Source organism: Solanum tuberosum, unplaced genomic scaffold (genome assembly GCF_000226075.1).
Source record: "Solanum tuberosum cultivar DM 1-3 516 R44 unplaced genomic scaffold, SolTub_3.0 scf00384, whole genome shotgun sequence".
Taxonomy (NCBI): domain Eukaryota; kingdom Viridiplantae; phylum Streptophyta; class Magnoliopsida; order Solanales; family Solanaceae; genus Solanum; species Solanum tuberosum.
Window position 1 is genome coordinate 417,585 of NW_006239308.1, and position 25,971 is coordinate 443,555.

Consider the following 25,971-nt stretch of genomic DNA (forward strand, 5'->3'; position numbering starts at 1 on the left):
CAATTTACGTGACACATTTTGCTTTTCGAGAGTTAAATAATTTAAATCTGATAAAAAATTTGCTCATAAAATTTTTAATTTTTTAAAAATGAAATTTATATATTTGTAAGCTACACAAAAAGTACTATAAGTCTCAATAATTGATAATATAAAATATTTAAAAGATATAGGAAAAAATTACGATCAAAGATAGATATGCTTGAATTTTGATATCCGAAATGTGTCACATAAATTGGGACAGAGGAAATATTTTTTTTGTTCTCATTTTATGTGATATAGATAAAATTTAGAGAGTTTAATATAATTTTTAAATATTTTAAGTTGTTAATTATTGTAATTTATAGTTTTTACGTAATTTTTAAATAATACTCCCTCCGTTTCACAAAGAGTGGCCTAGTTTGACTTGGCACGGAATTTAAGAAAATAAAGAAGACTTTTGAATCTTGTGGCCCTAAATTAAAGTTATGTCAAATGTACAAAATTGCCCTTTAATCTTGTGGTCTTAAACATGTCACGTGGAAAGTTGAAAGTAAAATGGTTACCAAAAAAGGAAAGGGACCATTCTTTTGAAACAGACTAAAAAGGAAAGGAGATCATTCTTTTTTAAACGAAGGGAGTATATGTTACTTACCTTGTCCCTGTATGTATCACAAATAGAATTTCAAGAGTCATTATGTTGTTAATAATTGAGATTTGAGATTTACAATACTTTTTATGTAGTTTTCAAATTAAATAATACATGTTACTTCTTTTGTTCCATTTTATGTGACACAAATAGATTAATTTTATGAATCAATTGAATTTTTTTATAAGCAATCAATTTTTTTATATGTTTTTTTAAAAATATTTTAAGTTGTCAATTATCATGATTTATAATATTTTTTGCATTTTTTTTAAATATATAAAAGACTTAAAAAATAAGACAAACAAATTAAAACGTTTTTTTTTTTTGCAAATGTATATGTAAGGGTGGAACCATACAGGTGAACCAAGCATGTCAACATGCCTGCTTTCACCTGTGTAGTTCCATACTTCTACTACTTTTGTCTATATTTTTCTCCGTTTTAATTTGTTTATCTTATTTTTTATATTTTATATATTTAAAAAAATTATAAAAAATATTATAAATCATGATAATTGACAACTTAAAATATTTTAAAAAAAACATATAAAAGTTTCAATTGCTTATAAAAAATTTGATTGAGTCATAAAATTAATCTATTACATAAAAAGTATTGTAAATCTCAATAATTAACAACATATTGACTCTTGAAATTCTATTTATGCTACATATATTAAAACAATGAAAGTAAGTATTATTTAAAAAAATTACGTAAAAATCCTATAAATTATAATAATTAATAACTTAAAATAATTAAAAATCACTCTCTAAATTTTATCTTTGTGTGTGGGTGGGGTGGGTAGGGGGTTGAGGGGAAAAAAAACACAAACCCAGTCATCTCCTCACCAAATTTCTCAACTCAGTTCATATTTATGCAAACCCAAATATGGAATTCAAAGAAGATGAAATTTTCCCAAAACGGAGCAAATCTACAGAAATTCAGTCCATTTGTAGCGAAGATTCAGTCTTTTCAATGCCTAATCTTCCTGAAGAACTCATCACAGAAATCATGTTAAGACTTCCGGTGAAATCGCTTTTACAATTCCGGTCTGTTTCAAAATCTTGGCTTTCCTTAATCTCTACCTCTTATTTTGTGAAGACCCATCTCTTATTATCCGCTAGTAACAAGGATTACATCCACCACGAAGTTATAACTAAGGCTTCTAATACTAGCCGCGGTGTCAAAAATTGTTCTGTTAGCTCTTTACTTTACGATTCTGTACCTGAGTCGTTTGAGTTGGATAATCCAGGTAAAAATCCCAATTCTTTTCCTCTCTTTGTGGGTTCGGTCAATGGATTGATTTGTCTTGCTATCAATCTATTTTACGGATTAGATTGCTTTATTATATGGAATCCATCAATTAGAAAGTATAAGAAATTGCCTTACGAGGAGCATATTGTTCCTTATTTCACTTTTGGCTTTGCATATGATGAATTCGCAGATGATTACAAGATAGTGGGTATTTTCCCTATTTATAGTTATGCAAGTCTTTGTCGTGTTGAGGTCAAAATATATAGTCTAAAGAGTGATTCTTGGAAACGTGTTAAAGATTATAAAGGTGTGGAGCTCTTGGGTGATTTTGCTAAGTTTGTTAATGGGAAACTCCATTGGCTTGATAAGCACTGGAACATTATTTCTATGGATTTGGCGGATGAGAAATGGGCAGAGGTAGATCAGCCCTGCTGTTTTAAAGGATGTGGATTTTTGAAGCTAGGAGTGTTTGAGAGTGATCTTTCTGTGTTTTGTAATTACGCATGGACTCATGTTGATATATGGGTTATGAAGGAATATGGAGTAAAAGAATCTTGGACAAAGATGTTCACCGTCAAGTCTCCCGAAGATTCTATGGGACGTATATTTTATCCAATCATTTTAATGTCAAATGAAGGTGAAATTTTGCTCAAGTTTGGATCACGTTTCATGAAATACAATCCAAAGGATGACTCTATCAGATATGTAGATGTTACTAAGTTAGCTCCATGTCTCGAGGTACAAATCTATGTTAAGAGCCTAGTTTGCCCTTTTTACCAATGAGACCACGATTTCACCAACAACGCAGGCTGAAATAATTCTGATGAAGACAATCGTGTGACTGATAACCTGTAAGAGTTACACTCTTTGCATTTTTCTTAAGTGTTGTTAAATTGTGCTTCATATTGCTTGGGGATCTTGTTAGTCAATTTCCTTTCTTGCACTATTTTCAAGAAAGATAATCTTTTCAAAAATAGTTAATTTGATTGCATTACTGATGTATTGAACTTTAAACTCAATGTTATTGGATGTCGTGGAGATAGAGAGATTGTTCCCGAAAGATTGTAAGGTTTGTTTGATTGGGAACATGTATCATGTGATTAATTATCTTGGGATGAGTTATTCCACCATGTATATTGGATAAGTTATCCCATCAGTATGTCAAAAATGGTGGGGATAAATAATCCAAGGACTACCTAATACCTCCAACCAGACGTGGGATAAAATAATCCTACATTTTATTCTGGGATTATTATAGCTAATACCTCACACCAAACGACTCTGTAGTGTCTTTAATGAAGGGCAAAAAAGTTCAATAAACATTTCTAAGTACCTTCGTGCTTTTAATATGATATAGATAAAGATTGTGAAATAAGGTAAAACTTGATGAAATAAAATTTGTAATGATGATGTTTGTAGATAATATTGATTTAAAATTCACTTATATAAGCGGATCACATCTTCTCGTAAATGAAATAATTTATCAGCATTTTAAGTAGGTGTCTTAATTCTAAATTGTTTTATCTTTTTACAATTTGTATTTAACTTTTTGCACCAAAAGAGTTGATGAATAATGCTTGCTTAAAGGGAAAAACTGTCGTTCAACTTTTGATGGTTGTTTTCGTCTTTCAACTTTTACCTTTGAGGCTTCCCACTTATAGAATAATATAGTATAGTATATATGATTATATGATATAGATATAAATATATAATAGAGGGATCATAAACACAATTCTGCAATAGCATAAGTGCTAAATTTGCTATTTCCCCAAACTTGGAGCTTTCACTATAAGAAGGGAAAAACATTAAACCTAGTCTCCAACTTCAAGAGTTATAGTTGCTGCAACTCAAATGGAATCCAGAGGCGATGAAGTCATCCCTCGACACCCAAAACGGAGCAAACCCACAAATCCTGCCCATTTTTCGTCCATTTTAAGCCAAGATTCAGTCTTGCCAATGCCTAACCTTCCTACAGAACTCATCCTAGAAATCTTGTTAAAGCTTCCGGTGAAATCCCTATTGCAATTTAGATCTGTTTCGAAATCTTGGCTTTCCTTAATCTCTAACCCTGAATTTGTGAAGGCTCATCTCTCTTTATCCGCTAGTAACAAGAACTACACCCACCATGGAGTTATGGTTAAGGTTTCTACTAAATCTGTCTTCGTTGTTAAGGATTGTTCTCTTAGGTCTTTGCTTTACCATCCTGTAACGGAGGCATTTGACTTGGATTATCCCGGTAAAAGTCCCAATCATTATCTTTGGTTTGTGGGTGTTGTCAATGGATTGATTTGTTTTTCCATCCGTCTATTTGACGGATTGTACGACTTGTTTCTATGGAATCCATCAATTAGAAAGTATAAGAAATTGCCTAATTTTAGACTTGATGTAAGTCGCCGTTACTATTTGGATGGACATGTTAATTTCAAATTTGGTTTTGCATACAATGAGTTGCAAGATGATTACAAGGTAGTGGGTATTTTTCCTATTTATACAAGGGGACACTTGAGTCGTGTTGAGGTCAAAATATATAGTCTTAAGAGGGATTCTTGGAGATGCATTGATGATTTTCGACGTCAAGAGCGCTTGGCTGGTTCTGCTAAGTTTGTCAATGAGAAACTTCATTGGCTTGACAAGCAATGGAACATCATTTCTATTGATTTGGCTGATGAGAAATGGGCAGAGCTAGAGCGACCATCCTGTTTTAAACAATATGTATTTTTGAAGCTAGGAGTGTTAGGGGGTGATCTTTCTGCATCTTTTATTTATGCATCGAGTCATGCAGATGTCTGGGTTATGAAGGAATATGGGGTAAAAGAATCTTGGACTAAGATATTTACCACCAAGTCTCCTGGTTATCCTATGGCACATCCATTGCATCCAACCATTTTAACGTCAAATGAAGGTGAACTTTTGTGTCTGTTTGGAGGTCGCTTGATGAAATACAATACAAAGGATAACATGATCAGCTATCTAGATGTTACCAACTTTGGTCCATGTCTTGAGGCAGAAATCTATGTTGAGAGCCTAATTTGTCCCTTTTCACAGCAGGGATAACGAATGCCACAACAACGGAGGCTGAAATTATTCAGATGAAGACAATTGTGTGACTAATAACCTGTAAGAGTTGCACTCTATGTATTTTTCGTTAGTGCTGTTAGATTCTGCTTCATTTTGCTTGCGGATCTTGTTAGTTTTTTTCCCTGTTCTGCACCAGTTTCAAGAAACGATACTCTTTTGCACAAGCAATTATTTTTGTTGTATTACCAGGTGTGTTGAACTTTAAACTCAATGGTACTTAATGTTGTTGCTCTTCTTGAGCTCTTTTTAAACGGGATGTTGTCCCTGTAAATATTTTTTAGGGGGGTTCTCTGACTAGTTTCCATAGGTGAAACCTTAATAGCTCAAAATGAATTATTTAACGAAGTTTAAGCTCAGAGATAGTATCTAGTTTTGGTGTTTTCCTTGCTGCTGATAGCTAACTGTGTATTTATCACTTCAAATTACTATATATTCTTATTCTTTTACTTACAAAGGCTGAATCAATTTTCGCATTTGCAGTAATATTGATGAAAACAAGTGTCCATTAGAAGGTGAACTCACTGAAGCCAAGCATGCAAATATACAATCAAACAAGTCCTTAAGAAAAAGTTATGTCAAGAGTTTGACACACATGCATTGACTTATAGTGGTTTCTATTTGTTGATTTGCATCCCATGCGAGCCATTAGATTGAGGAACCAAGGGAGATAAGGCGCAGGCCACGACAACTTAGATGTATTATAGTGGAACTGTATGAAGCAAATAAAAATAGGTCGAAATGTGTGCATGTGGAAATTCTTGCAAGCTAAGGGGAATTGTTTGTGTAAACCTCCTAGCAGAACTATTTGCTTGTGACTTGTTCTTGGCTTTTGCTGTTTTGGTATTAATTAACTTTATTTGAAAGTGCAAAGAAAATTGTATTAGAAGTGCTTGAGTAGTTGAATTGGTATTTTGAGATAAGATACTTGGAGTTGGTTTATTTGAATGACTAAATTTGTTTGAGTGCTTGAGTAGCCTTTTGGAAACAACCTCTCTATCTCCACGATCACGAGGTACGGATAAGGTCTGTGTATACTCTACTGGGTATGTTGTTGTTGGGGTGGCTTTTCGAGTGTTGATCATGACCCAAATTAGGGTCTTGATGGGCCACCCTTTCAAACTAGAAAGGGCTGCTAGATTAGAGGCCTCAACAGCTGAGTCCAACAGTCACCATTGAAGAGAATAGGTGAATTGTGATGGACTAGATCCCACTTTGAGAAAATTACCTAACATAGCAAATATATGTCATGTATTTATCCAAAATAGCGCGAGTCTAAAAAATTACAAGACATAATGAGAGTTTGAGTTTTATTTGTTTTGCTTTGTATGTTAATCGATACATTGTGTCGTGAATTTTTTAAGTAACTATTGTTACGTCTTGTAATTAGCCAAACTATCACTATGATCGGTAATTATAGCTCAAAATGTTGTTATTTATGAAATTTCCTCTTGATTTATTTTTTTGAATATTCGATAATCTGAAGTCTTGTGGCTCAACTAATCGGATTCGCATCAGTTGGGCTCACTTAAACATGTAAAACCACTCCCTTCGTTTCACAAAGAATGGTCTAGTTTGACTTGATACGGAGTTTAATATAATAAAGAAGACTTTTGAATCTTGTGGTTCTAAATTAAATTTATGTCAAATGTACAAAATTGTCCTTTAATCTTGTGGCTTTAAACATGTCACATGGAAAACTGATTAAAATGTTATCAAAAAAAGAATAAGGTCATTCTTTTTTAACAGACTAAAAAGAAAAGGAGGTCAGTCTTTTTGAAATGGATGGAGTATTTTTTAACAAAATCTTTTCTAGGAAATTATTTTTCATGACACACCCTTAGTGGATTGTACTATCCAGAAAAATTATACATATTATATATAGATTAACTACATTATAGTCTTGTGTTTTATATGATAATGTTACCTGTTGCACAAATAATAATATAATAATTATATAGAAAGTGAAGTGGTTGATGTTTTTAGTTTTAACTTCTTCTGTTTACTTTTGTTAAAAACAAATAGTATATCTCAGTTTATTGCTATATAATGTAAGTAGAGTAGGTATTGATTAGGAAAAATATTATAAAATTATTCCACCACTTGAATTCATTTTCAAATATAAAAATGCTGACAAACATTGATTAGTTATAGCTTCTTCTTTTTTTCTGAGTTGTTGTATCCTTAATTGTATTGTAAATAATAATAATAATAATAATTTTTAAAAAAATGTATTGTATATAATAATAATAATAATTTAAAAAAATTGTATTGTATATTTTTCTTCTTTCAACTGTCCCCAAAATATTTATTTATTTATTTTATTTAAAGAAAGATCCAACAAATGAAAGGTTTTGTAGCATGGAACCAGCAGATATAGGCCAAAGCCATGTGACTTTTATAAAATAAGTACTTAATTTTGTCATTTTGACAATTAATTTATGAACATGAACATTAATCATGTTGGCATTTTAATAATGAACATAATTAGCATCAAGTTTTGACATTCATTTGACGAGCATGTGATAATATGTTCGTTTATACTCGAGTCGAGTGTCTATTAGAAAAAACTTATCTATTTTTTAAAATAATGATAAAATCTGCGCATATATTATTCTTTTCAGATTTATTTATGTTTTATATTAAATATGTTAATGTCGCCTTCATGTCATGCATTGTTCACTTGCTTTATGAAATTATATATTTCTCTGTTGATCCAATTTAATTACGGACATAGATTAAGAAATATTTGTGTAATTATATAATTTTTGAAATTTGTGGCTTTAAACATGGAATGATATTTGTGATGTTGTAAACGTTGTCACTGAAAGTAAATTAAGAAGTTTAAGTTAAATTATTTTAAGAATGCCACGAATAAGATTGTTATTTGTTTTAGCTTCAATTAGATATATGAGTACATCAAATATTAAATTTGATATTTAACTTTAAGTATTAGACAGAAGGTTGTCACATTTTAGATAGTAATCACATAATTTTTTAATTTCTCAATGTATATTACTCTCTACTGTTTCAATTGCTTTATATTTTATTATTTTGTTGTCATATTCAAATTTTTTTCTTAACTCGAAAATCTATTAAAAACAATTTTCTATCTTATGATAATAAAAGTAAGGTATGCATGCATATATTTTGTCGTTTTCAAACTACATTAATATACTGTTTTGTGGTAAATAAAAAATTGAATTATAATTATTCAACTTTTCAATATTTAGATATTTTTTATAATCATGACAAATATGAAATTTAAGAAATATACTTTTTAGATCCCTTTTTAAATGTTGTCAAAAAAGACCCATTTCTTGATATTTTGAGAAAAAAATAAAATTAAAAGAACCACACATTCATATTTTCCCCTCTTTTCTGATACTCATAAAAAACATCCCACGTTCGAAGTCCAAATATATCGATGAGCAGCAACTGCTAAATTCCAAGCTAGGCTGGGTCGGTTCAATTTGATTTTAAAATTTATCAGTTTAATTTAGTGATTATCAGTTTGTAAACATACTAAATTGTTATAGAGCAATTAAGATATAGACTTATCAATTGTTTATCGTTTTCGATTCGATACTCATCAAGATTTGACCCCAAAAATAATAATTGAAAATCACTTAGAAACCATGCGAAAAACCAAAAGAACCATATACATGAGTTGACAGAGTGCATCTTAGGCAAAAGCAAACACCATTCTATTATAGAATAACAAAGAGTTTGAGACAACCAGAAATAAAAGTATGACACTACGATCAGAGGCGGAGCCAGAATTTTCAATAAGGAGGTTCAAAATATGTAGAAACAGACACATGAAGTAGCCGAAGGGGGTTCGACATCTACTACATATACATATAAAATTATTTTAACCATGTATAAATAATATAATTTTTCGTCGATGGAGTTCAGATGAACCCCATTGTACAAGGTGGCTCCGCCCCTGACTATGATCTAAGTCAAGGACTTTATATACCGCTATTCGATTATCAGTAAACTCGTTAAGAAAAAACCTCAAACCGTTATTTCGATAATAAAAAGAATTAAAATCATTACCGAAACCGCTAAATCAATAACCCATTATCGATAAACCAATAACTTTTTGTTGGTTCGAGTTATCTATTTTGATTCATTTGGACAGCCCCAGCACAATGTATGTATATTTTATTTCCTTCAAGTATTTTATTTTTATGTTTATTCTTTTAAAATTATTTTTCAACATCAAAAATATAAATATTATGATAAAAAATAATAATTTAAAAGTCGTGCAAAAGTCAAAGTTAATCATTAAAATTGCATCAAGGGTGTGGTTTCAGATTCAGGAGGTGTTAGGTTTAAATCCGAACAGAAATAAAAAAATTAGATAAAATTCTAATATACCGTGAAATTAGTCGAGGTGTAGCCCAACCTTCATGGTTTTCAACCATTTCTCAAATTAATCGAAAAATATAACTCCCTTGCCAACATCTTTTTCCTTTTTTTTTTTTTTTTTTTTTTTTTTTTCACATTCCATAATTATATATTCGTAGCGTGCATTTCTTATATTAGAATCTGGAATTTTTTCGTCGAAAACAATGTATTTAATCTCTTCATTCTCTGCAATTCCTCAAAGGGTCATTACATAATCTTGAGAGAAGAAAAGGGGTTACAGAAAAATGCTTCAATTGCATTGCCCATCACTTCCAATACTAAATCCAAGAATTTATCAGATTTCTCCTTCTAAGAGGTTTGTTTGTTTCTATTGTGTTTCTCATGAATATATTTTGTAGTGTGGTTAGTATGAATATAATTTTGAAGTTGAAAATTGAAAATTTGAGTTTTCGAAGTTGTGTTTGGACAAACATTTTTGTAACTTTTCGAATTTTAGTTGGAAAAAATTGAACTTTTGTGAGTGGAAGTGAGTGCAGTCTGATTTTTGGGAATTTGAAGATGTTTTGAAAATAAAATTTTAAAATCTAATCAAATTTTATGGCTAATCAGCAAAATCTATGGAAATGCTAGACATTTGAAAGTTTTGTGCTCTTGGGTGTGTTGAGTATTGTAAGCTTGGATTGCATCTATGTGTATTTTCTGAAGTTCTAGTTGCATAAATCTTATTGTAAAAAAATAAATACATGAGTTTATATTTTGAAATTGACTACTTTAATCAAATATATTATAGTCCTGTGTACCATATACTTGTGATGACATACAATAAAAAGAAGTTATGAACTGTAAAGATTGAATGAAGATAATGGATTTTGCGCAAATCTGAGATTTTATCTTCGAATTGAATATTCTATTAAAATAGATGTAATTCATCATCATTCGGATAGGATCAAACTAAGTCAGCTATCTTACAACCGGATTGATTGGGGAGAAAGTGCTAATCTAACTGCTGGTAGGTTATGCTAATAGACGGAGGATTTTCCAGTCCTGGAATAAGAAAGTCATAATGTTAGGAGTAGCGGTATGGGATTAACTAGAAATCCTGCAAATAACTTGCATCACTTAACCACTTTGGCTCTGCAGTTTCGTCCATCTTCACAGATATAGCCAAGGCGTGTTGCAATGTGTATTTATACCAAGTCCTGTAAACAAAACAGTTAGTGTTGGACAATCCTCCATTTCAGTTAGTTGCATATCTTGCTGTCTTCAAAATAGAATACCACTTCCGAATCTCAAGACATAGTCCGTCGATTATATTCCTTGAAATAGATGAACTGTGTTCTAAGGTGGAAGAAACAGCTGCAATATTTGATTTGTTCAGTGCAAAAGGTTGACTGTTGTAAGTCTCTTTATTCCCAATATTCCGTGTATTTAAAATTGAACAAAGCTGTTCTTTATTTTCATCGTCTAGAATGTCCCAATCTATCTCTGTTATAATCCAGACTACCGGTGTCTAGAAATACTGGATCTTGGTCTCATGTAGTGCTATACCAGCCTCTTTACCTCCAAAATGTTGCATCTTTCTGATTTAACAAATTTGAAGAAACACTAGATACACAATTTTATAATGGATATTCAAATAGTATGTGATTATGGTTGGTTGTATTAAATCAGGGAACATTTAAGTGAATGCATAAGCTCAGATATTTGTGCATAAGGCTGCTAAGCCTTGCAACTACAGCCTAAAACATTCATGTGATATAGAACCTATCCTTTTTGCGCATTGTTTTAACCAAAGCTGTTTCAATTTCCAGGAAGGCATTGGCTTGTCCCTGTCGGAGAAACCATGCTTCTACTTTTAACATGAATGACTGGTTGGCCAAAAGTAAAGGTGAGTAACTGGATAGTTTATTTTCAATGCTGTACGAGTATTTATGCCAAAAATAAGCTCCAATGCAGCTGAAGCTCATGAAAGCTGAGAATTCATCATTATGTCTTTAAGAACCTTGATGTACTGGGATGGTGGTCCATTGAGCTCCTATCCTCCTCCTCCCCTTTTCGGAACTGCATCCTAGTAATGGTTGTTACTCTTTTCAACTAGGAAACCTGCCAAGCATTCAACAGAAGACATGCAGACAGTTAAGTTCCCCAGGAAACATGAATATCAGGGAAAATCGGAATCATCAGCCATTGAAGATTTATTTGAAGAATATTTCTCAGGTTCCAATGCCTCTTGGCAATAACTGTACATTAGTTTCAGTTTAAAACAGAATATTTTAAGGATTCTATAATACATAATATTTTATTCTTTAGATTTAATGCCGTGGTACTTTGGGCCGTGTATGATATAATTTAATGGTTCTGCTACTTATCAAGAAAAAGAATTCAGTGGTTTGCGCAGGGCCATGTCATATTTCTCTCAAGTTTGTTGCTTTTGCTCCTGCTACTGAATTGTTTACTGAAGGCAAAATAACATCTCTCAGCATTGTAGAATTTCCCCCTAAGTTTTGGAAGTTGGTCTTTACAATAATCAAGAGATAAGCAACTGAATTTGATGGTTGTCCATAAAAAACTTAGTCATACTTATTTTCCTTTTACCCTTCTTAGAATTTCATGATATGCCTCTGATTCAGTTTTCACCTTGAATCTGAAGTTGAGCACCTTCAGAGATCTAGAGGAAACTAGTATCTGTATGGATTTTTAAAGAACTTCCATCATAGTACAGGGAAAACTCCATTTTTTTAATGAAGTAAATATTTGGTGCTATGTTAGTTCTGTAAATATGACACTGCACCCAGTATATTGGAAAATCTTAACTTCTAGATGTGCCATCTTTGTCTCGAAAAAACTTATGTAGGTTACAAATTCTTCAGTTGTTTAATATAATATTTTAGCCAACCCTGACTTGTTTGGGACTGAGGGTAAGTTGTTGTTTAATGTAATATTTTAAAAGTCTGATGAGGAAAAGCTGAATATCAAGTTGTGAGGTTGGTTCTTGATAATGTAAACTTCTGCTCCATATTGGAGCCATTGGGATTATACAACTACCTCTGTACTTCCAATGTTTCAGCTGATTCCACTTCCATTATACCAAGGAATTTTTCCATTCTGTATCCTGTTGAGATGCAATTTTCTGACCAATTTTGTGCCAGTTCTTCTATAAACCAATTTCTGCAATGTAGAAATATTTATTGGGAACTCTCAAAGGTAGATCAATCATATCATGTAAATATTTACTAATGAGAATGTCTACATGTGCAGGACTTCCCAGCTAAAATTGTAATAGCTTCGTTCGCATCTTATTTCCTGTATAAATTGGAACTTCTAAATCTAATTGGTAAGAAGATGGGGATGATCCGAGAGTTATCCTTCTTTGTGACTCAAACATCAGGGGCTCAAAGTTTACCTTTTGCTTGTCTTTCTAAGCCCGTGAATAAACCAATACCACTTCAGTTGGATGTGTCCTTTCCTTCACTGAAAGACATCAAATGGAGTTTATCACGGTTAATATATTTGTTCAACATACAACTAGAGAAAAATGTTGCCATGTAAGTAGCCAATTATACCTCCTTTGTAGTACGTTACCTTTCTATTTCTCTTTCTCAATGACTTAGCTCAGTGATGGGTGCAGAAATGACATCATGGAACATGCTAGAGAAAGAATAAAAGTTTGCTTTGTAGAAATTAAATATAGGTGGCTTGAATCAGGAAACTCCTACTCGTTACTTCTTTAATTTGTTCTGGACCTGAATCATAATGCTTATAACTTTTCAAGTATTCATGGGCTTGTACTAGTAGGGTTTTATGTCAGTCATCTAAACTTGCTATCTTCTCTCATTTCAGGTGCATTAATGCACTTCCAGTTGTATTCTTTGTACATGCTTACCATCTTTGTAACTAGTTTAAGATTATAATGTATGAAGAGATAGGAAAATATATGTGCAGCTGTCAGTTCTTTGTAGCGCATTCATAAAAACACAGTACTACGCCTTATTTGGATTTTTCCTGAGAGATGTGAATCACTTATTCCATTTTGTGCAGGTTTTTTGTTGTACTTTTGGTATCATGCTTCTCATTTGTGATGATTGGTGGTTTTCTGTTCTATAAATTCAGGTAAACTCTTCCAGACGTGATATTCAGTATACTTATTTGTGCTAATGTTGTATACAAATGTATACAGCTAAAAGTAGATTTGATTTCTCGTTACAAATGATGAGTAATCCCCCCTTGTATTAATATCCAAAGATCTTCTTGAAGCTCATTCTTTACCAGAAGCATTTTGTAGATTTCTCCTGCCTTTGTTACCGCAATACCTATTATAGAGGTCATTAGTTTTTCAGTTGCTGAAGAACTAGTTATCTATATTGAATTGCGTAACCACCTCAGCTAATAGTTTAATCTGGTAGATAGGGTATATTTTATTTATTTATTTCGGGTCTTGTGGCATGCCCCGCACAAGTAGGCATGATTCCTTGGGCAAGCACACACAAATATTTTTGTTGATGGCTGGAACTGAAAGTTGAACTATGACCTCTTCTTGCTTTGATACCATGCTGAATTGGGTGAAGCGCATTAGCTAAAAAGTGAACTGCTACTGAGCAAACACTTCTATTGTTAGTTTTAGGTCTGCAATAATCAAGGTGCAGAGCTGGCTGCAACCATTTTTAACTTGAAGAATCACAGAATATTGATGTTTTTGGGTATAAATACATGCTAACATGCATGTCTAACAAAACAAGCTATATATTCTATCAGCTAAGGGCGAAACATATCCTGTATACTCTCAGTTAGCTACTATCAACTAATAATGACCACTTTAAGAAAGTTGAAAGTTCTTTAGGTTGTTGAATAAAATAAATACTATCTGGATTTTAATTGCACCATAGGTACAAAGATTAGCTATGTTCAGTGGACTCTTCAAAATTCCTGCCGCACCCTGTCGACACAACATGGGTGTGGATATGGGATCTATACCAGATTTGGTCAACTTATCTTGGGTACTTTAACCACATTCTATGATGGAGCAGTATAAATTGATTGGGTATATGGTTTGATTTTTGGGTTAATGTCATATATATATATAGAGCGTTATATAAAGTATGAGAATGCTTTTCTAATTATGTGAGATAAGAATAAACTATTTGTCTTTATAAACAATGAAGTTTTATTAGTTTTAGTTCAATAATTCATAACTAATCAAAATATATACTGTATAGGTTGTAATATACATTTATTGGCCGTATCCCAGAACCGGTATCCGTACTCGCCTACTCGGATCCATACCCTTGAATACTAAATTTATATGATGAAGAATCCGACCTTTAGATACATGTACCTAAGTTTGAGCAACATAGAAACCAAGCTTAAGTTTATTTCAAGTTCCAACGTGGTTTTAACCCATGATAAAGCAACCTGTATGTTTATTTGGTTTCAGTTATGCTACGCTCCTGTCAGCCATGTTACTTCTCTTGTGATCTTATTTTCCTTGCTTTCCCTCTCCTTTTTTTTTTTGCTATTGCTGAAAGCACTGTGTATTAGGAATCTTCTTCAATTTTTCACTTTCCATTTTATGAAATTTGGCAAAATTTGGTGGTTTAGTTGCTTTCTGATTTAAAGTAAACATTTTGGATATAACCTTAATTTTTATCCATCGAATAGTTTTATCACTTGCTTTCATTGTGTGTGTCACTATATTATCGCGTCTCATATTGTTTCTGATAGTGAATTTTGTTGAAGCCTTATATGAGAAGTTATTCATATTTCAATTTTCTTCTCCAGCTGTTTCCCTATCCACATGTTTGTTTGCTGATATGGATATTTTTCATCATGAAGAAAACGCAGGGGTAATGCTTACTCTTTGGAGGACTGCTTATGGGAGGCCTGGGCATGCCTCTGCTCATCATCTACTCACCTGAAAGTGTGGTTTATCTTTATCACATTTGATTTTGTTGATAAAATGTAATCTTCTTACTGATTAGCAATAATTAGATCATAACAATTATCATTACTAAAAGGACTTGCATTTGACTGCAGCAAAGAACAAGAGTTGAACGTGTAATAGGATTCATCCTTGCCATATGGGGCATACTGTTTTATTCTCGCCTATTGAGCACCATGACTGAACAGTTTAGGGTAAGCTCTTTAAAAATGCTACATTCAAGCTGTTTCCCTATCAGCAGGCAGTCCCTGACAAGCACTTCAACAGAATAATATGCAAAGACTCAGAGAAGGGGCACAAATGCAAGTGTTGGAGACTGATCATATTATAATTTGTGGAGTTAACAGTCATCTGAACTTTATACTAAAGCAGCTAAATAAGTACCACGAATTTGCTGTTCGCTTAGGTACTGCCACTGCTAGGTAATATCATTGCTTACAGTTCACCATACAAAATATGCATTGTGCTGCCAATATTACAAGTGGAGTTACCTGTTTGCAGGCGGCAGAGAATTCTTCTGCTATCTGATCTTCCACGAAAGCAAATGGACAAAATATCCGACAACATCACCAAAGATCTCAATCACATTGATGTCTTTACTAAAAGGTTAGTCTCACTATATAAAGAAAAATATGTAAGGATGCAGAGGTCTGGGAATCTCTCTAGAAGATCAAACAAGTCCTAGTAAAGCTACTTCATTAGTTATATAGATCACCTGTGCCTAGTGAAGCTACTCCATTAATTATATAGATTACCTTTGCATATGTTCTCTATAATAAGAAAAAAGTCCAGCTTCAGGTAGGAAAGAGAATAAGGGGAATATCATAGAAGATGCTTCCTTGAACAAAGCTGTATGTGCTACAGCTGTAAATCCTTATCTTTTTCAAGGAATTGAAGTGCTACATTTGCTGTTCCAAATCTCCAATTTGTTGAACTGCTTAGATGGAATACATGTTTTTGCTTGGTGCCCTCTTTGTAAAATGCGCTCTTTTGTAAATGATGTTATAAATTTCGCTGCATTCTCTTAAAACTTAGTGCCCGTTTGGATTGACTTATTTTAGGTGCTTTTAAGCAGTTTTGAAGTGTTTGGGTAAAGTTAAAAAGTGTATATTTTGGCTTATAAGTCATAGGCCAAAAGCCAATCCAAACAGGCCCTAAATACTGTTTAGAGAGGGTCACCACTTGTTTATTTAATCTTATTAGATTTTGAAGTTACTCTCTCTTATATGGGTTCTTTTCCCATGAGCTAACCAAATCACTGTATTTGATTATGGGTGGCTACTTAATTGAGGTTCTTTGACTACTTTGAAACCTTATTGAATATTAACCTACATCTCATCCAAAAGCTTAACTGTTTTTTTCCCACTTCCAATGAATAAGATTGACGTTTTCATAAAAACGCAGTCAATACTCCCAAAACTTGATTTCATGATTAGCATTGAACAATATCATGTTTTATTACTCTAGTCCTGTTAATTATCAAATTCAAGCCTGAGACTTGATATGGGTGGCTGAGATACATATTTCCGTAGCGGATGCTGGTCCAGTCTTACTCCAGAGCATGGTGTATGCATCTATCTCCCTCACTTTGAAGAGGGGGAGGCAGTTAAAATTCCTCTAACTTGTATATATTGCTAATGGTCAAAACATCAAGTGATTGTAGTTTGGATTTCCAAGAGGGTTTTGTTGTGCTGTGCAAGATCACATAAGTCAACTTATGCCTCAGGTTCATAGGCCTCAGTCTGTCCATGTTTCCTGAGCTATTGTATGATCAAATTGATGTTGCTATAATTTCAGTTGCCTTTAATCTAATATTTCATACATTTTCTCTAACAGTTGCAGTTTAAGTATGACAAAATCATTTGAAAGAGCTGCAGCCAATAAGGCACGTGCCATTGTTATACTTCCAGCGAAGGGAAATAGGTAGGTGATTTGTTTTACCTTGGGCACATTACAAACTGTTTTCCATATCAATTTTCTTGTTCTTTAGTTCTCTTCAGATGGTAAGTGGTCAAAGGGATAGAAGACAGTTTCTAGTTGAGCTTTCTAAATACTACTATCACTTCTATGATTAATTTATCCTCACATAGACATGGAAGCACCACTCTCCCCAACTTAAAAAATTCTATTGACATCATGGACTTCAGGAAATTATATTCTTGAGTTTTGATAGTTATTCTTGAGTTTTGCTAGTTTTTCCTAGTTTTGGTTCAATATTTGGAAAATAACAAACAAACTTAGTATCAAATTCATCAATATTTAAAATAATGAAGAGTGATTTACAACATTAGCAGCTGGGTAATGTATAATATTCACTTGAAGAGGTTAATCATATTCCCTTATCCTAAATTATATGTTATAATTGGATTATAAGGTCACTGAAGCATTTACTGTATGTAATTTAAATAATTCCCGTGTTTTCAAAAAAGTTAAACTTACAGCTTAAAATTTCAGCGTGGTTAGTTGTTGTCAGTTATGTTCTATATTGATTGAATCAGTATGCAATATGATTCTGAAAAAGAGTCCTTGTAACTTGTAAGCCATAGACAGAATATGTGGAAATAATACAACACACTAAACTATGCCACAGAAACTCAATATGTTATCTGCAACTTCAGTGCTTAAGTCTAGACCTTATGAAAGGCCTTATCCCCTGACGCCAAGGGACATGTATGTGATTGGGTCTCTGGTTATTGGGAGTAATTTCATGCACGGTTCCCCGAGTCTTTTGATGTCTACACTTCCCTAATTTTAAATTAATGGCAGTTTATGTTCAATTTGAATTTTGTGTTTGTGCTTTCTTCTTTGTTTCTTATTTACGACGTTCTTGATTTAATTAGGTATGAGGTCGACACAGATGCATTTCTCTCAGTACTAGCCCTTCAACCCCTTCCAGAAATGATCTCTGTGCCCACCATAGTTGAGGTATGTTTCTCTGGAAGAGTACTTTAAACGTTTTGAATCATCATTTATAAGTTAGTGACTCCTTCCCAGATATCTTTCAGGTTTCGAGCTCCAACACATGTGAACTCTTAAAGTCAATTTCAGGATTGAGAGTGGAACCTGTTCAGAATGTCGCATCAAAGTTGTTTGTTCAATGTTCTCGCCAAAAGGGACTCATTAAAATATACAAACACTTGCTCAATTATCGAAGTAATATACTGTTTCTCAGTTAAATCATTTTTGTTTCATGAGTTATTTTATTGAATGCATAATCTGAAAAGGAAGATTTGGCAGGTATCTCATTGTCTTCCATTGTTTTAAGTGCTGCATTCTGATAGCGGTCTCAAATGCATTTATTTTTTGTCGAAAAGTGGATCATCCACTGGTGGAGTGGTAAACCTGAGTAAAATATCATGCAGCTTGTTAGGTTATGATGGCTAGGTAGCTTCTTTTACCTCATCTACCTGTAGCCATTTGTACTAAAATCAACTTCAGTTTGATTGCGTCTTTTGTTCTGTCTGGTAAAGAGCTAAGTTCTTTAAGACATTTTGAATTCTGTGGTCCACAACCTTGAACTTTGGACATCCCGTGCTTAATTCAAAGCACTAATGTCTTCTTAAGTTTCTCAAAGTTCTCAGTGAACGGTGAACCGGAACTCTGTTCTGTCCTTAATTGTGAGATAGCATTTCAAGTCTGAAGTGTCTGGTCGTTGAAGTTTTTGCTTCATGTATTATGTTGCTTTTAACATAAAATCATGTGATACATCTTGCAATATCCTGACAGTGAAATTATCACAGCAATGTACATAAATTTGTTTCATGATTGGACACTTTTTTCTAAGAAGAGCATGGTTTCATCTGGCAGAGAACGTATTCAATCTTTGCAGTTTCCCTCACCTGGCGGGATTAAAATATAAGCAATTAAGACGTGGCTTCCAAGAGGTAGTCTATTTGACTAGAATGGTTTTAACTAGCGATTTCATTAAATTTGTAGATCTTGAAGTCATATTCAATTCTGCTTTTCTTTCAGGCTGTTGTTTGCGGTCTCTACCGACAAGGGAAGATAAATTTCCATCCTAGGGATGAAGAAGTTTTGGAAGAAACTGATAAAGTATGTTCAACATTAAATATTGCAGTTGTGTCACCATATGAATAAAATAATCCAACTGTAGATGTTAAATTAACTTAGACTATCACTGTGGAGAAACGAAAATTTATACATTAGCTTCCTTTGGGGGACCTAGTTTGTGAAAGTATAGTGATACACACAGTACACTGTTTTTTTTTTTTTTTTTATATCTGACACTTTTTTCTAAGAAGAGCATGGTTTCATCTGGCAGAGAACGTATTCAATCTTTGCAGTTTCCCTCACCTGGCGGGATTAAAATATAAGCAATTAAGACGTGGCTTCCAAGAGGTAGTCTATTTGACTAGAATGGTTTTAACTAGCGATTTCATTAAATTTGTAGATCTTGAAGTCATATTCAATTCTGCTTTTCTTTCAGGCTGTTGTTTGCGGTCTCTACCGACAAGGGAAGATAAATTTCCATCCTAGGGATGAAGAAGTTTTGGAAGAAACTGATAAAGTATGTTCAACATTAAATATTGCAGTTGTGTCACCATATGAATAAAATAATCCAACTGTAGATGTTAAATTAACTTAGACTATCACTGTGGAGAAACGAAAATTTATACATTAGCTTCCTTTGGGGGACCTAGTTTGTGAAAGTATAGTGATACACACAGTACACTGTTTTTTTTTTTTTTTGATAACTGAGAAATCCGTCTGTGACCCGCCCTTTGAACCAATCACAATCTTCTAAACTCAGTGGATAATGGGCCCGCCCCTCTACCCTTCTCCACTTAAATACCGGGCTTCGCTTTGCATGGTTTGGGGATTGAACCTGCAACCTAAGCCACAAATCCTCCACCTTTTGCCACTTGAGCTAGGCCTTGGGGGCACAGTACACTGCTTTTATACTGATCTAATTGTTCTGCATCAGTCCTTAAAAGATATTGTATGCTTATATTGATTTGTAAACTGTACATCTATTATAAGCCATCGCACATTATTCTCAAGTAGAAGAAAGGAATATTAACTAGAAGCAGATTGATGGAACTAGGTGAGATGAATCCTTAGACAGGTATTTATTGCTTTCATTATTGCCATTGAAGTGAATATATTTCTACAGTTTTAAGCTTTTGATGATTTATGAGTTTGAATGTGAAGTGGATTCGTTTCTGCCAATAATGCCTTGCGTTTGGTCTTCCTGTGGACCTCTTCATCTATCCTAGATCATGTATGAATGAGAGAGGATAATAATAATCAGTGGCTTGTTATACCTTTTACTTCGGTCTTAATGAAATCACCAGTTTTAGGTAAAGGATCAAGAACATTTATAAGGGGTAAAAAGTGATACAGCACTAAATCATTCCATGGGACATCCACCATTCCTTTCTGGCTCCAATGATTACTATCTTTCTGTTACGGTGTGGAGATCAGGGAGTTGAGCATATGATAGTAGTTGCAGTGTCACCATTATAGCGCCGAGAGCAGGAATTTTATGTACCGTTCACTTTGTTTTATAATTGACTCGATCATACAATATTGTGTATGTTCTTATCAGAAAGTTCTGAAAAATGTACGAAGTTCAAATATTTTTTTGCTATAGTCCCCTAATTTAGTTTACTTGCATGCTGATTCTTTCACTTTGAATCATACAGGTTTTGTTTATTGGACCTGTTCATGGTAAAAAAAGGCCGCAGCTGGCATACTCAAATATTTCTGATGAAAGTGAGAATACCATAAATGATTCTCACACTGTAAAAAAGAATGGACAATTCAGGAGTAATACGTTGGAGATAACCAAAGCACGTCTTGAGAATATAGTGAAACGAACAAAATCAGGGTCTAAGGTATAACATATTAGAAATGCTTTGCACCTGCCACCTTCATTGCTGAGTATTTTAACTAACTCTGTAAGTATCTAAATTCAGGCATCTGATTGGTGTCCGGGACCTAAAGAATGCATATTAATGCTGGGATGGCGGGCTGATATTGTGGAAATGATTGAAGAATATGATAATTATCTGGGACCTGGCAGCACACTGGTAAGTCATGCTCTTCTGGAAGACCTCCATCTCTAACCTCTACACTATAGGCGGAGATAATTGGATGTTAAACTTCTCAATTTGTTATGGGGTAACACACTTTTCTTGATTCAGCATGACATCTGTCAGTATTTCTGAGATTCATGACAAGGAAAAATCAAGTTGTCAAACTCAAAAGGGGTACAATGTAAAATGCAACTGAAACGCTTGGTTCTAAAGTTGTGGGTTGCTTTGTTTTTTTTTTCTTTCCAAGTAGACACAAGGGATTGACACAAAAAATAACATGATTCTGTCAGCCCTTCTACACCATATCGCTTTTTACATGAATTATTCGACAACACTGCCGTAGTATGAAGAGAGGTGATTTATGGATCACATTTCAGGAAGATAATCCGGAGGAGGTTTCTTTCATTTAAGGTTATCTAATGTTAACAGATTATGCTACCTTCCAATTGATTTTAAGTGTGAAATATTGTTCTTAAAAGTTTCTAGTTCATTGAAAATAGTTGATTTGATTTCTTCCTGATGAAAAGATGCTATTAATTTATTCATGTGGATCTTTGGCTGATAGTGAAATGTCTCTTCAAAATAAAGAGAATTGGTAAAATGTAGAATATTCTTGTCGGTTAAGTACTTTCAAGAGAATCAAAGTCCTAATACATACTTAAATCTGTCCAATTTTTTCACGTAGCCACCTGAACTAAGCCTACAACCTGTTGAACACTTGATCTATGCTCAAACATGCCTATTAGATGCATGTGGCTAACATGGTACATAGTATGGATATCACATACATTAAGCACGTGAATGCATTGAAAATGAGCTGCCATGGATTATTTTCCTCCTCATCTAATTCTTTTCTCATCTCTCATCTCAAAGCAAGACCCATCCTCCAACATTTTTCTCCTTAAATCTCCATCAACAAACCACCACAGCCACCTGTTCTCCCATGAAACAAAAACCAACACCTCACCACTACCATTACAGACCACAAACGACCTTGCTGCCACCAGCTTTCTTCTCCTCTAGCTTCTCTTGGGAAACAAATACGTAAACAGTGACCCAACACCTCATTGACCCCATGGATCCCTCTCTCTAAGCTCTCCAACAATCTGCCATCCGTGAATTCTATATCCAACTATTAGTTCTACTGTCCAAGTTTTCCTTGGAGAATGGACAGCTTCCGCCACACTAAATTCTGTTAGCACCTTCTTTGCAGCATATGAACCCGCCATCCACTCTACTTCGAATGTCTGTGGAAAGTCTCTCTAGTTTTGTTTAGGATGAAGGGGTATTTCCTATCAAGCACACAGGCAGAGTTGATCAGGATGTTGGCTGGTGAATGAAAAGTTGATTCGGCCTCGTCGAAAGAGACTTTACTTCATCTTGGTCGGAGATTTTGAAGTGGGAAGCTTTGGACTTGGGTAAAGAGCTGATGAGTGTCGACCTCTTCTTCCACCATGGTTGAAAAAAAAAACAATGATTTCTAGAATAAGGAGAGAGGAAAGGAATTTTGTGGATAGACACCAAAGAGTGTGAAGATTATACAAAAATATATCAGCGAAGGGAGAGAGGGTTGGAAGGGGAGAAGAAATTGGGGAGTTTGGGCCATGGAATCAATGGCGCTGTAGGGAGAAATCAATGGAGCTGAAGAGAGTGGGTTGGAAGGGAAGAGTAGAGAAAAAAAAACTCTCTTCCTTTTCTTAAATTATTTGGGATAAAGAGTCACATTCCTTTTCTCATTAGGTTCTTTGCCATTTCTCTAGTGTGTGAACTTCACACTTTATTTTCTTGACTGTTTCAGCAACCTGTCTAGTGATGCAGTTTTGAGCAATGGTCAGGTGTTCAATAGGCAAGAGCTTAGTTTAGGTGGCTGGATGAAAAATTCTGATAACTTTAGTTGTATAAGCTCTTTTTGATGGTTATGTCAGAATGATTAAAATCCTTAGGGCAGGGTAGCATGGTGCACAAAGCATCTCGCGTTAGCAGGGGAAGGGGAAGGGGGCCGCACCCTAAGGGGTATGATGTAGACATCCTACCCTAGAATCCTTAGAAAAATGAAATTGTTATGTTTGTTGAAGTGTGTGGCCATCTAATCTTAAAGCTTGAATAGCTAGAGAGCACACTTTTTATTTACTTAAATACATTCTCAACACGCCCTTCTTATTTATTTATTTTTGATGAAGTGAGTAGAGTTCCATTAAAAGGCGTCAAGAAGACGCTGACAAAAATTACTAGGAATAAAAGGAGTTACTCTGTTACACTATCTAGTCTATAACTAAAGAGCAAACTCCATCCAGAAACTGTCTACAATTAGAATCTCATTGATAGGTTCTACGTAAATTTTATTTTGTGCATAGCAGGGCTTTTGGATTCTTTGTAAATATGGCTTTGCACTGCCTTAGTGTTTTTTGAATATACTAACATGTTATCAGTCTCAAGAAAATGTCTTGCTTCTAAAACACAGAGCAGTTATAGATTAGCATCTGAATTTATCACCATATCTTTACAATTTATGACTGAGTGACTGTAGATTTGCTTACTACTAGACTAAGTTTTCTTATGTATCCTTTTGTTTTGCATCCCATAAACTTGTAGGAGGTGTTATCAGATGTCCCAATGGATGATAGACATACGGCTAGCCGACTTGCTGGCCAGGGAAAGCTAAAAAATGTTCGAGTCTCTCATAGGGTATTTCTGAGTTCTGATTCATTATCTTATGTTGATTACCTGGATTAGATTTGGAACTGTCCATCTTAATCTGTCCATATTCATAATATTTTACAGATTGGAAGCCCAATGGACTATGACATGCTGACGGACACCATTGCAAACATTCAAAAATCATTTAAACAAGGCGAAGAAGTTCCATTCTCCATTGTCGTAATATCTGATAGAGAATGGTTACTTGGAGGTAGCAAAAATGGTGTTATCTTATATGGGATATAGACGCATGTTTAAATTTGTATCTCATTTCTCCAGATGCATCGAAGGCAGACAAGCAATCTGTATATTCTCTGCTCCTTGCTGAAAACATCTGCAACAAGCTTGGCGTGAAGGTATTTGTTCAAAATATGTCTGCCTTCACAAATCTAATTTCCTACTTCATTGTTCTTTCTATAGAGTTCTTTGGTATGTTGGATGCCCCCCCCTCTCTATTCCTTTTACAAATCAGAAACAAATTTCAAGTGCATCTAATTATGTAGAGAGATTGATGGGAGAATTTGGACATGCATGAACAACGGGGTTTTAGGAATACTAGAACATGATATATTGACAGTTTTGACCACATATATGTGCTGGTTTTCTTTCTACTTCATAATTAGTACTTTATTCGTGTGGTACTGGGATTGTGGGGGGGGGGGGACCACGGTTTAACTCCTTTTCTTACCCTGTACTAAATTTTTGTATCCCATAGTGCAGTTGCAAACAATTAGGTATGTAAAACTATGCCTTCTTTGAAAATAAGGAGAAGAAAAGGCCAATCTGGTGCACGAAGCATATCCCACATTCATGTAGGATCCACGTACCTCAAGGGAGTGTGATCTAGGCAACCTACCTTGATGCAAACATCAGTGATTGATTCCATTGTTCGAACCCATGGCCAGGTCACATGGAGACAACTTTACCGTCGCTCCTAGGCTCCCTTCCTTCTTTGGAAATAAGAACAGAGACTAATTTAGATAGCTACTGTGCCAATCTATACTTTTTTATATTCACTTTTATCCTAAAATGAAAAGGGTGCTTTCTAGAAGATTTACTCGGCATGTCAACTACAATGGATTGAAGGCTTCAAAGTAGGCAGTCCCACGGGAAACAATGTCACAGTTTCACATCTGCTTTATGCGGATGATGCTCTGCTATTTTGTGGGGCAGATAGATCACAAGTTATTAAGCTAAACTTGATTTTGCACATCTTTGAAGCTGTCTCTGGACTGACACAAATATGTCAAAAAGCACGATCTATCCAGTAAACTCAGTGCAGAATCTGGTAGAGCTAGCTGGTATCATGTGCTGCAACATAGGGTCCTTTCCAACAACTTATCTTGGGCTGCCTTTAGGTACAAATTTCAAGGCTAACGAGATATGGTCGGGAATAATTGAGAAGTTTGAAAAAAGACTAGCAACATGGCAAATGCAGTATCTTTCTTTTGGAGGAAGAGCTACATTGATTAATAGTGTAATGGACAGCATCCCTACATATCATATGTCCCTCTTTCCTATTCCAGCAAAAGTTCTCGAAAAGCTCGATAGAATGAGAAGGAATTTTCTATGGGAAGGCAACAGCAAGGATCATAAGTTTCACTTGGTTAAATGGGCAAAAGTGACACAACCTAAATCTCAAGGGGGTTTGGGTATCAAAGATCTTGCAGCTCACAATAAAAGCATGATGATGAAATGGTTATGGAGGTACGGAACTGAAGACATTGGATTGTGGAAAGAGGTGATCAAAGCTAAACATGGTGAGCTTACTCACTGGTCCACAAATGTCTCAGCAGATGCATATGGAGTTGGTCTATGGAAAAGCATCAGTAAACTTTGGCCAGATTTTGCGGGGAACGTCACATTTAGAGTTGGCAATGGATCTCACATCAAATTTTGGAAGGATATATGGTTGGGAGACACAACTTTGGGTGAGGAATTTCCAAGTTTGCAC

General features: G+C 34.3%; 2 protein-coding genes across 7 annotated transcripts in view; both read left to right on the plus strand.

Moving 5' to 3' along the window:
* The first annotated feature begins 1,436 nt into the window (after positions 1-1,436).
* On the plus strand, positions 1,437-5,922 carry LOC102590482 (F-box/kelch-repeat protein At3g23880-like). Of its 5 annotated transcripts, none has more exons than XM_015302866.1 (3): positions 1,437-2,725; positions 4,920-4,991; positions 5,433-5,922. In XM_015302866.1, the coding sequence occupies exon 1, from the start codon at positions 1,509-1,511 to the stop codon at positions 2,655-2,657; it is 1,149 nt and encodes a 382-aa protein (XP_015158352.1). In that variant the 5' UTR covers positions 1,437-1,508; the 3' UTR covers positions 2,658-2,725; positions 4,920-4,991; positions 5,433-5,922. The 5 variants fall into 5 exon arrangements, with proteins under 5 accessions (XP_015158352.1, XP_015158353.1, XP_015158351.1 ...); XM_015302867.1 differs by having other exon boundaries at positions 4,923-4,991; XM_015302865.1 differs by having other exon boundaries at positions 1,437-4,991.
* A 3,530-nt stretch (positions 5,923-9,452) lies between these two features.
* LOC102592191 (putative ion channel POLLUX-like 2) overlaps positions 9,453-25,971 on the plus strand; it is a 26,259-nt gene continuing 9,740 nt past the window's right edge. The window contains exons 1-19 of one of the 2 annotated variants that reach the window (XM_006362130.2): positions 9,453-9,681; positions 11,138-11,214; positions 11,425-11,543; positions 12,585-12,871; positions 13,365-13,436; positions 15,156-15,240; positions 15,357-15,455; positions 15,529-15,683; positions 15,763-15,867; positions 17,098-17,184; positions 18,102-18,186; positions 18,267-18,414; positions 19,069-19,145; positions 19,234-19,314; positions 20,928-21,119; positions 21,201-21,314; positions 23,913-24,005; positions 24,102-24,228; positions 24,297-24,373. In XM_006362130.2, the coding sequence (XP_006362192.1) occupies positions 9,611-9,681; positions 11,138-11,214; positions 11,425-11,543; positions 12,585-12,871; positions 13,365-13,436; positions 15,156-15,240; positions 15,357-15,455; positions 15,529-15,683; positions 15,763-15,867; positions 17,098-17,184; positions 18,102-18,186; positions 18,267-18,414; positions 19,069-19,145; positions 19,234-19,314; positions 20,928-21,119; positions 21,201-21,314; positions 23,913-24,005; positions 24,102-24,228; positions 24,297-24,373 (2,151 nt within the window). In that variant the 5' untranslated portion in view covers positions 9,453-9,610. The remainder of the gene's footprint in view (positions 9,682-11,137; positions 11,215-11,424; positions 11,544-12,584; positions 12,872-13,364; positions 13,437-15,155; positions 15,241-15,356; positions 15,456-15,528; positions 15,684-15,762; positions 15,868-17,097; positions 17,185-18,101; positions 18,187-18,266; positions 18,415-19,068; positions 19,146-19,233; positions 19,315-20,927; positions 21,120-21,200; positions 21,315-23,912; positions 24,006-24,101; positions 24,229-24,296; positions 24,374-25,971) is intronic. The other variant, XM_015302870.1, reaches the window with a different exon arrangement.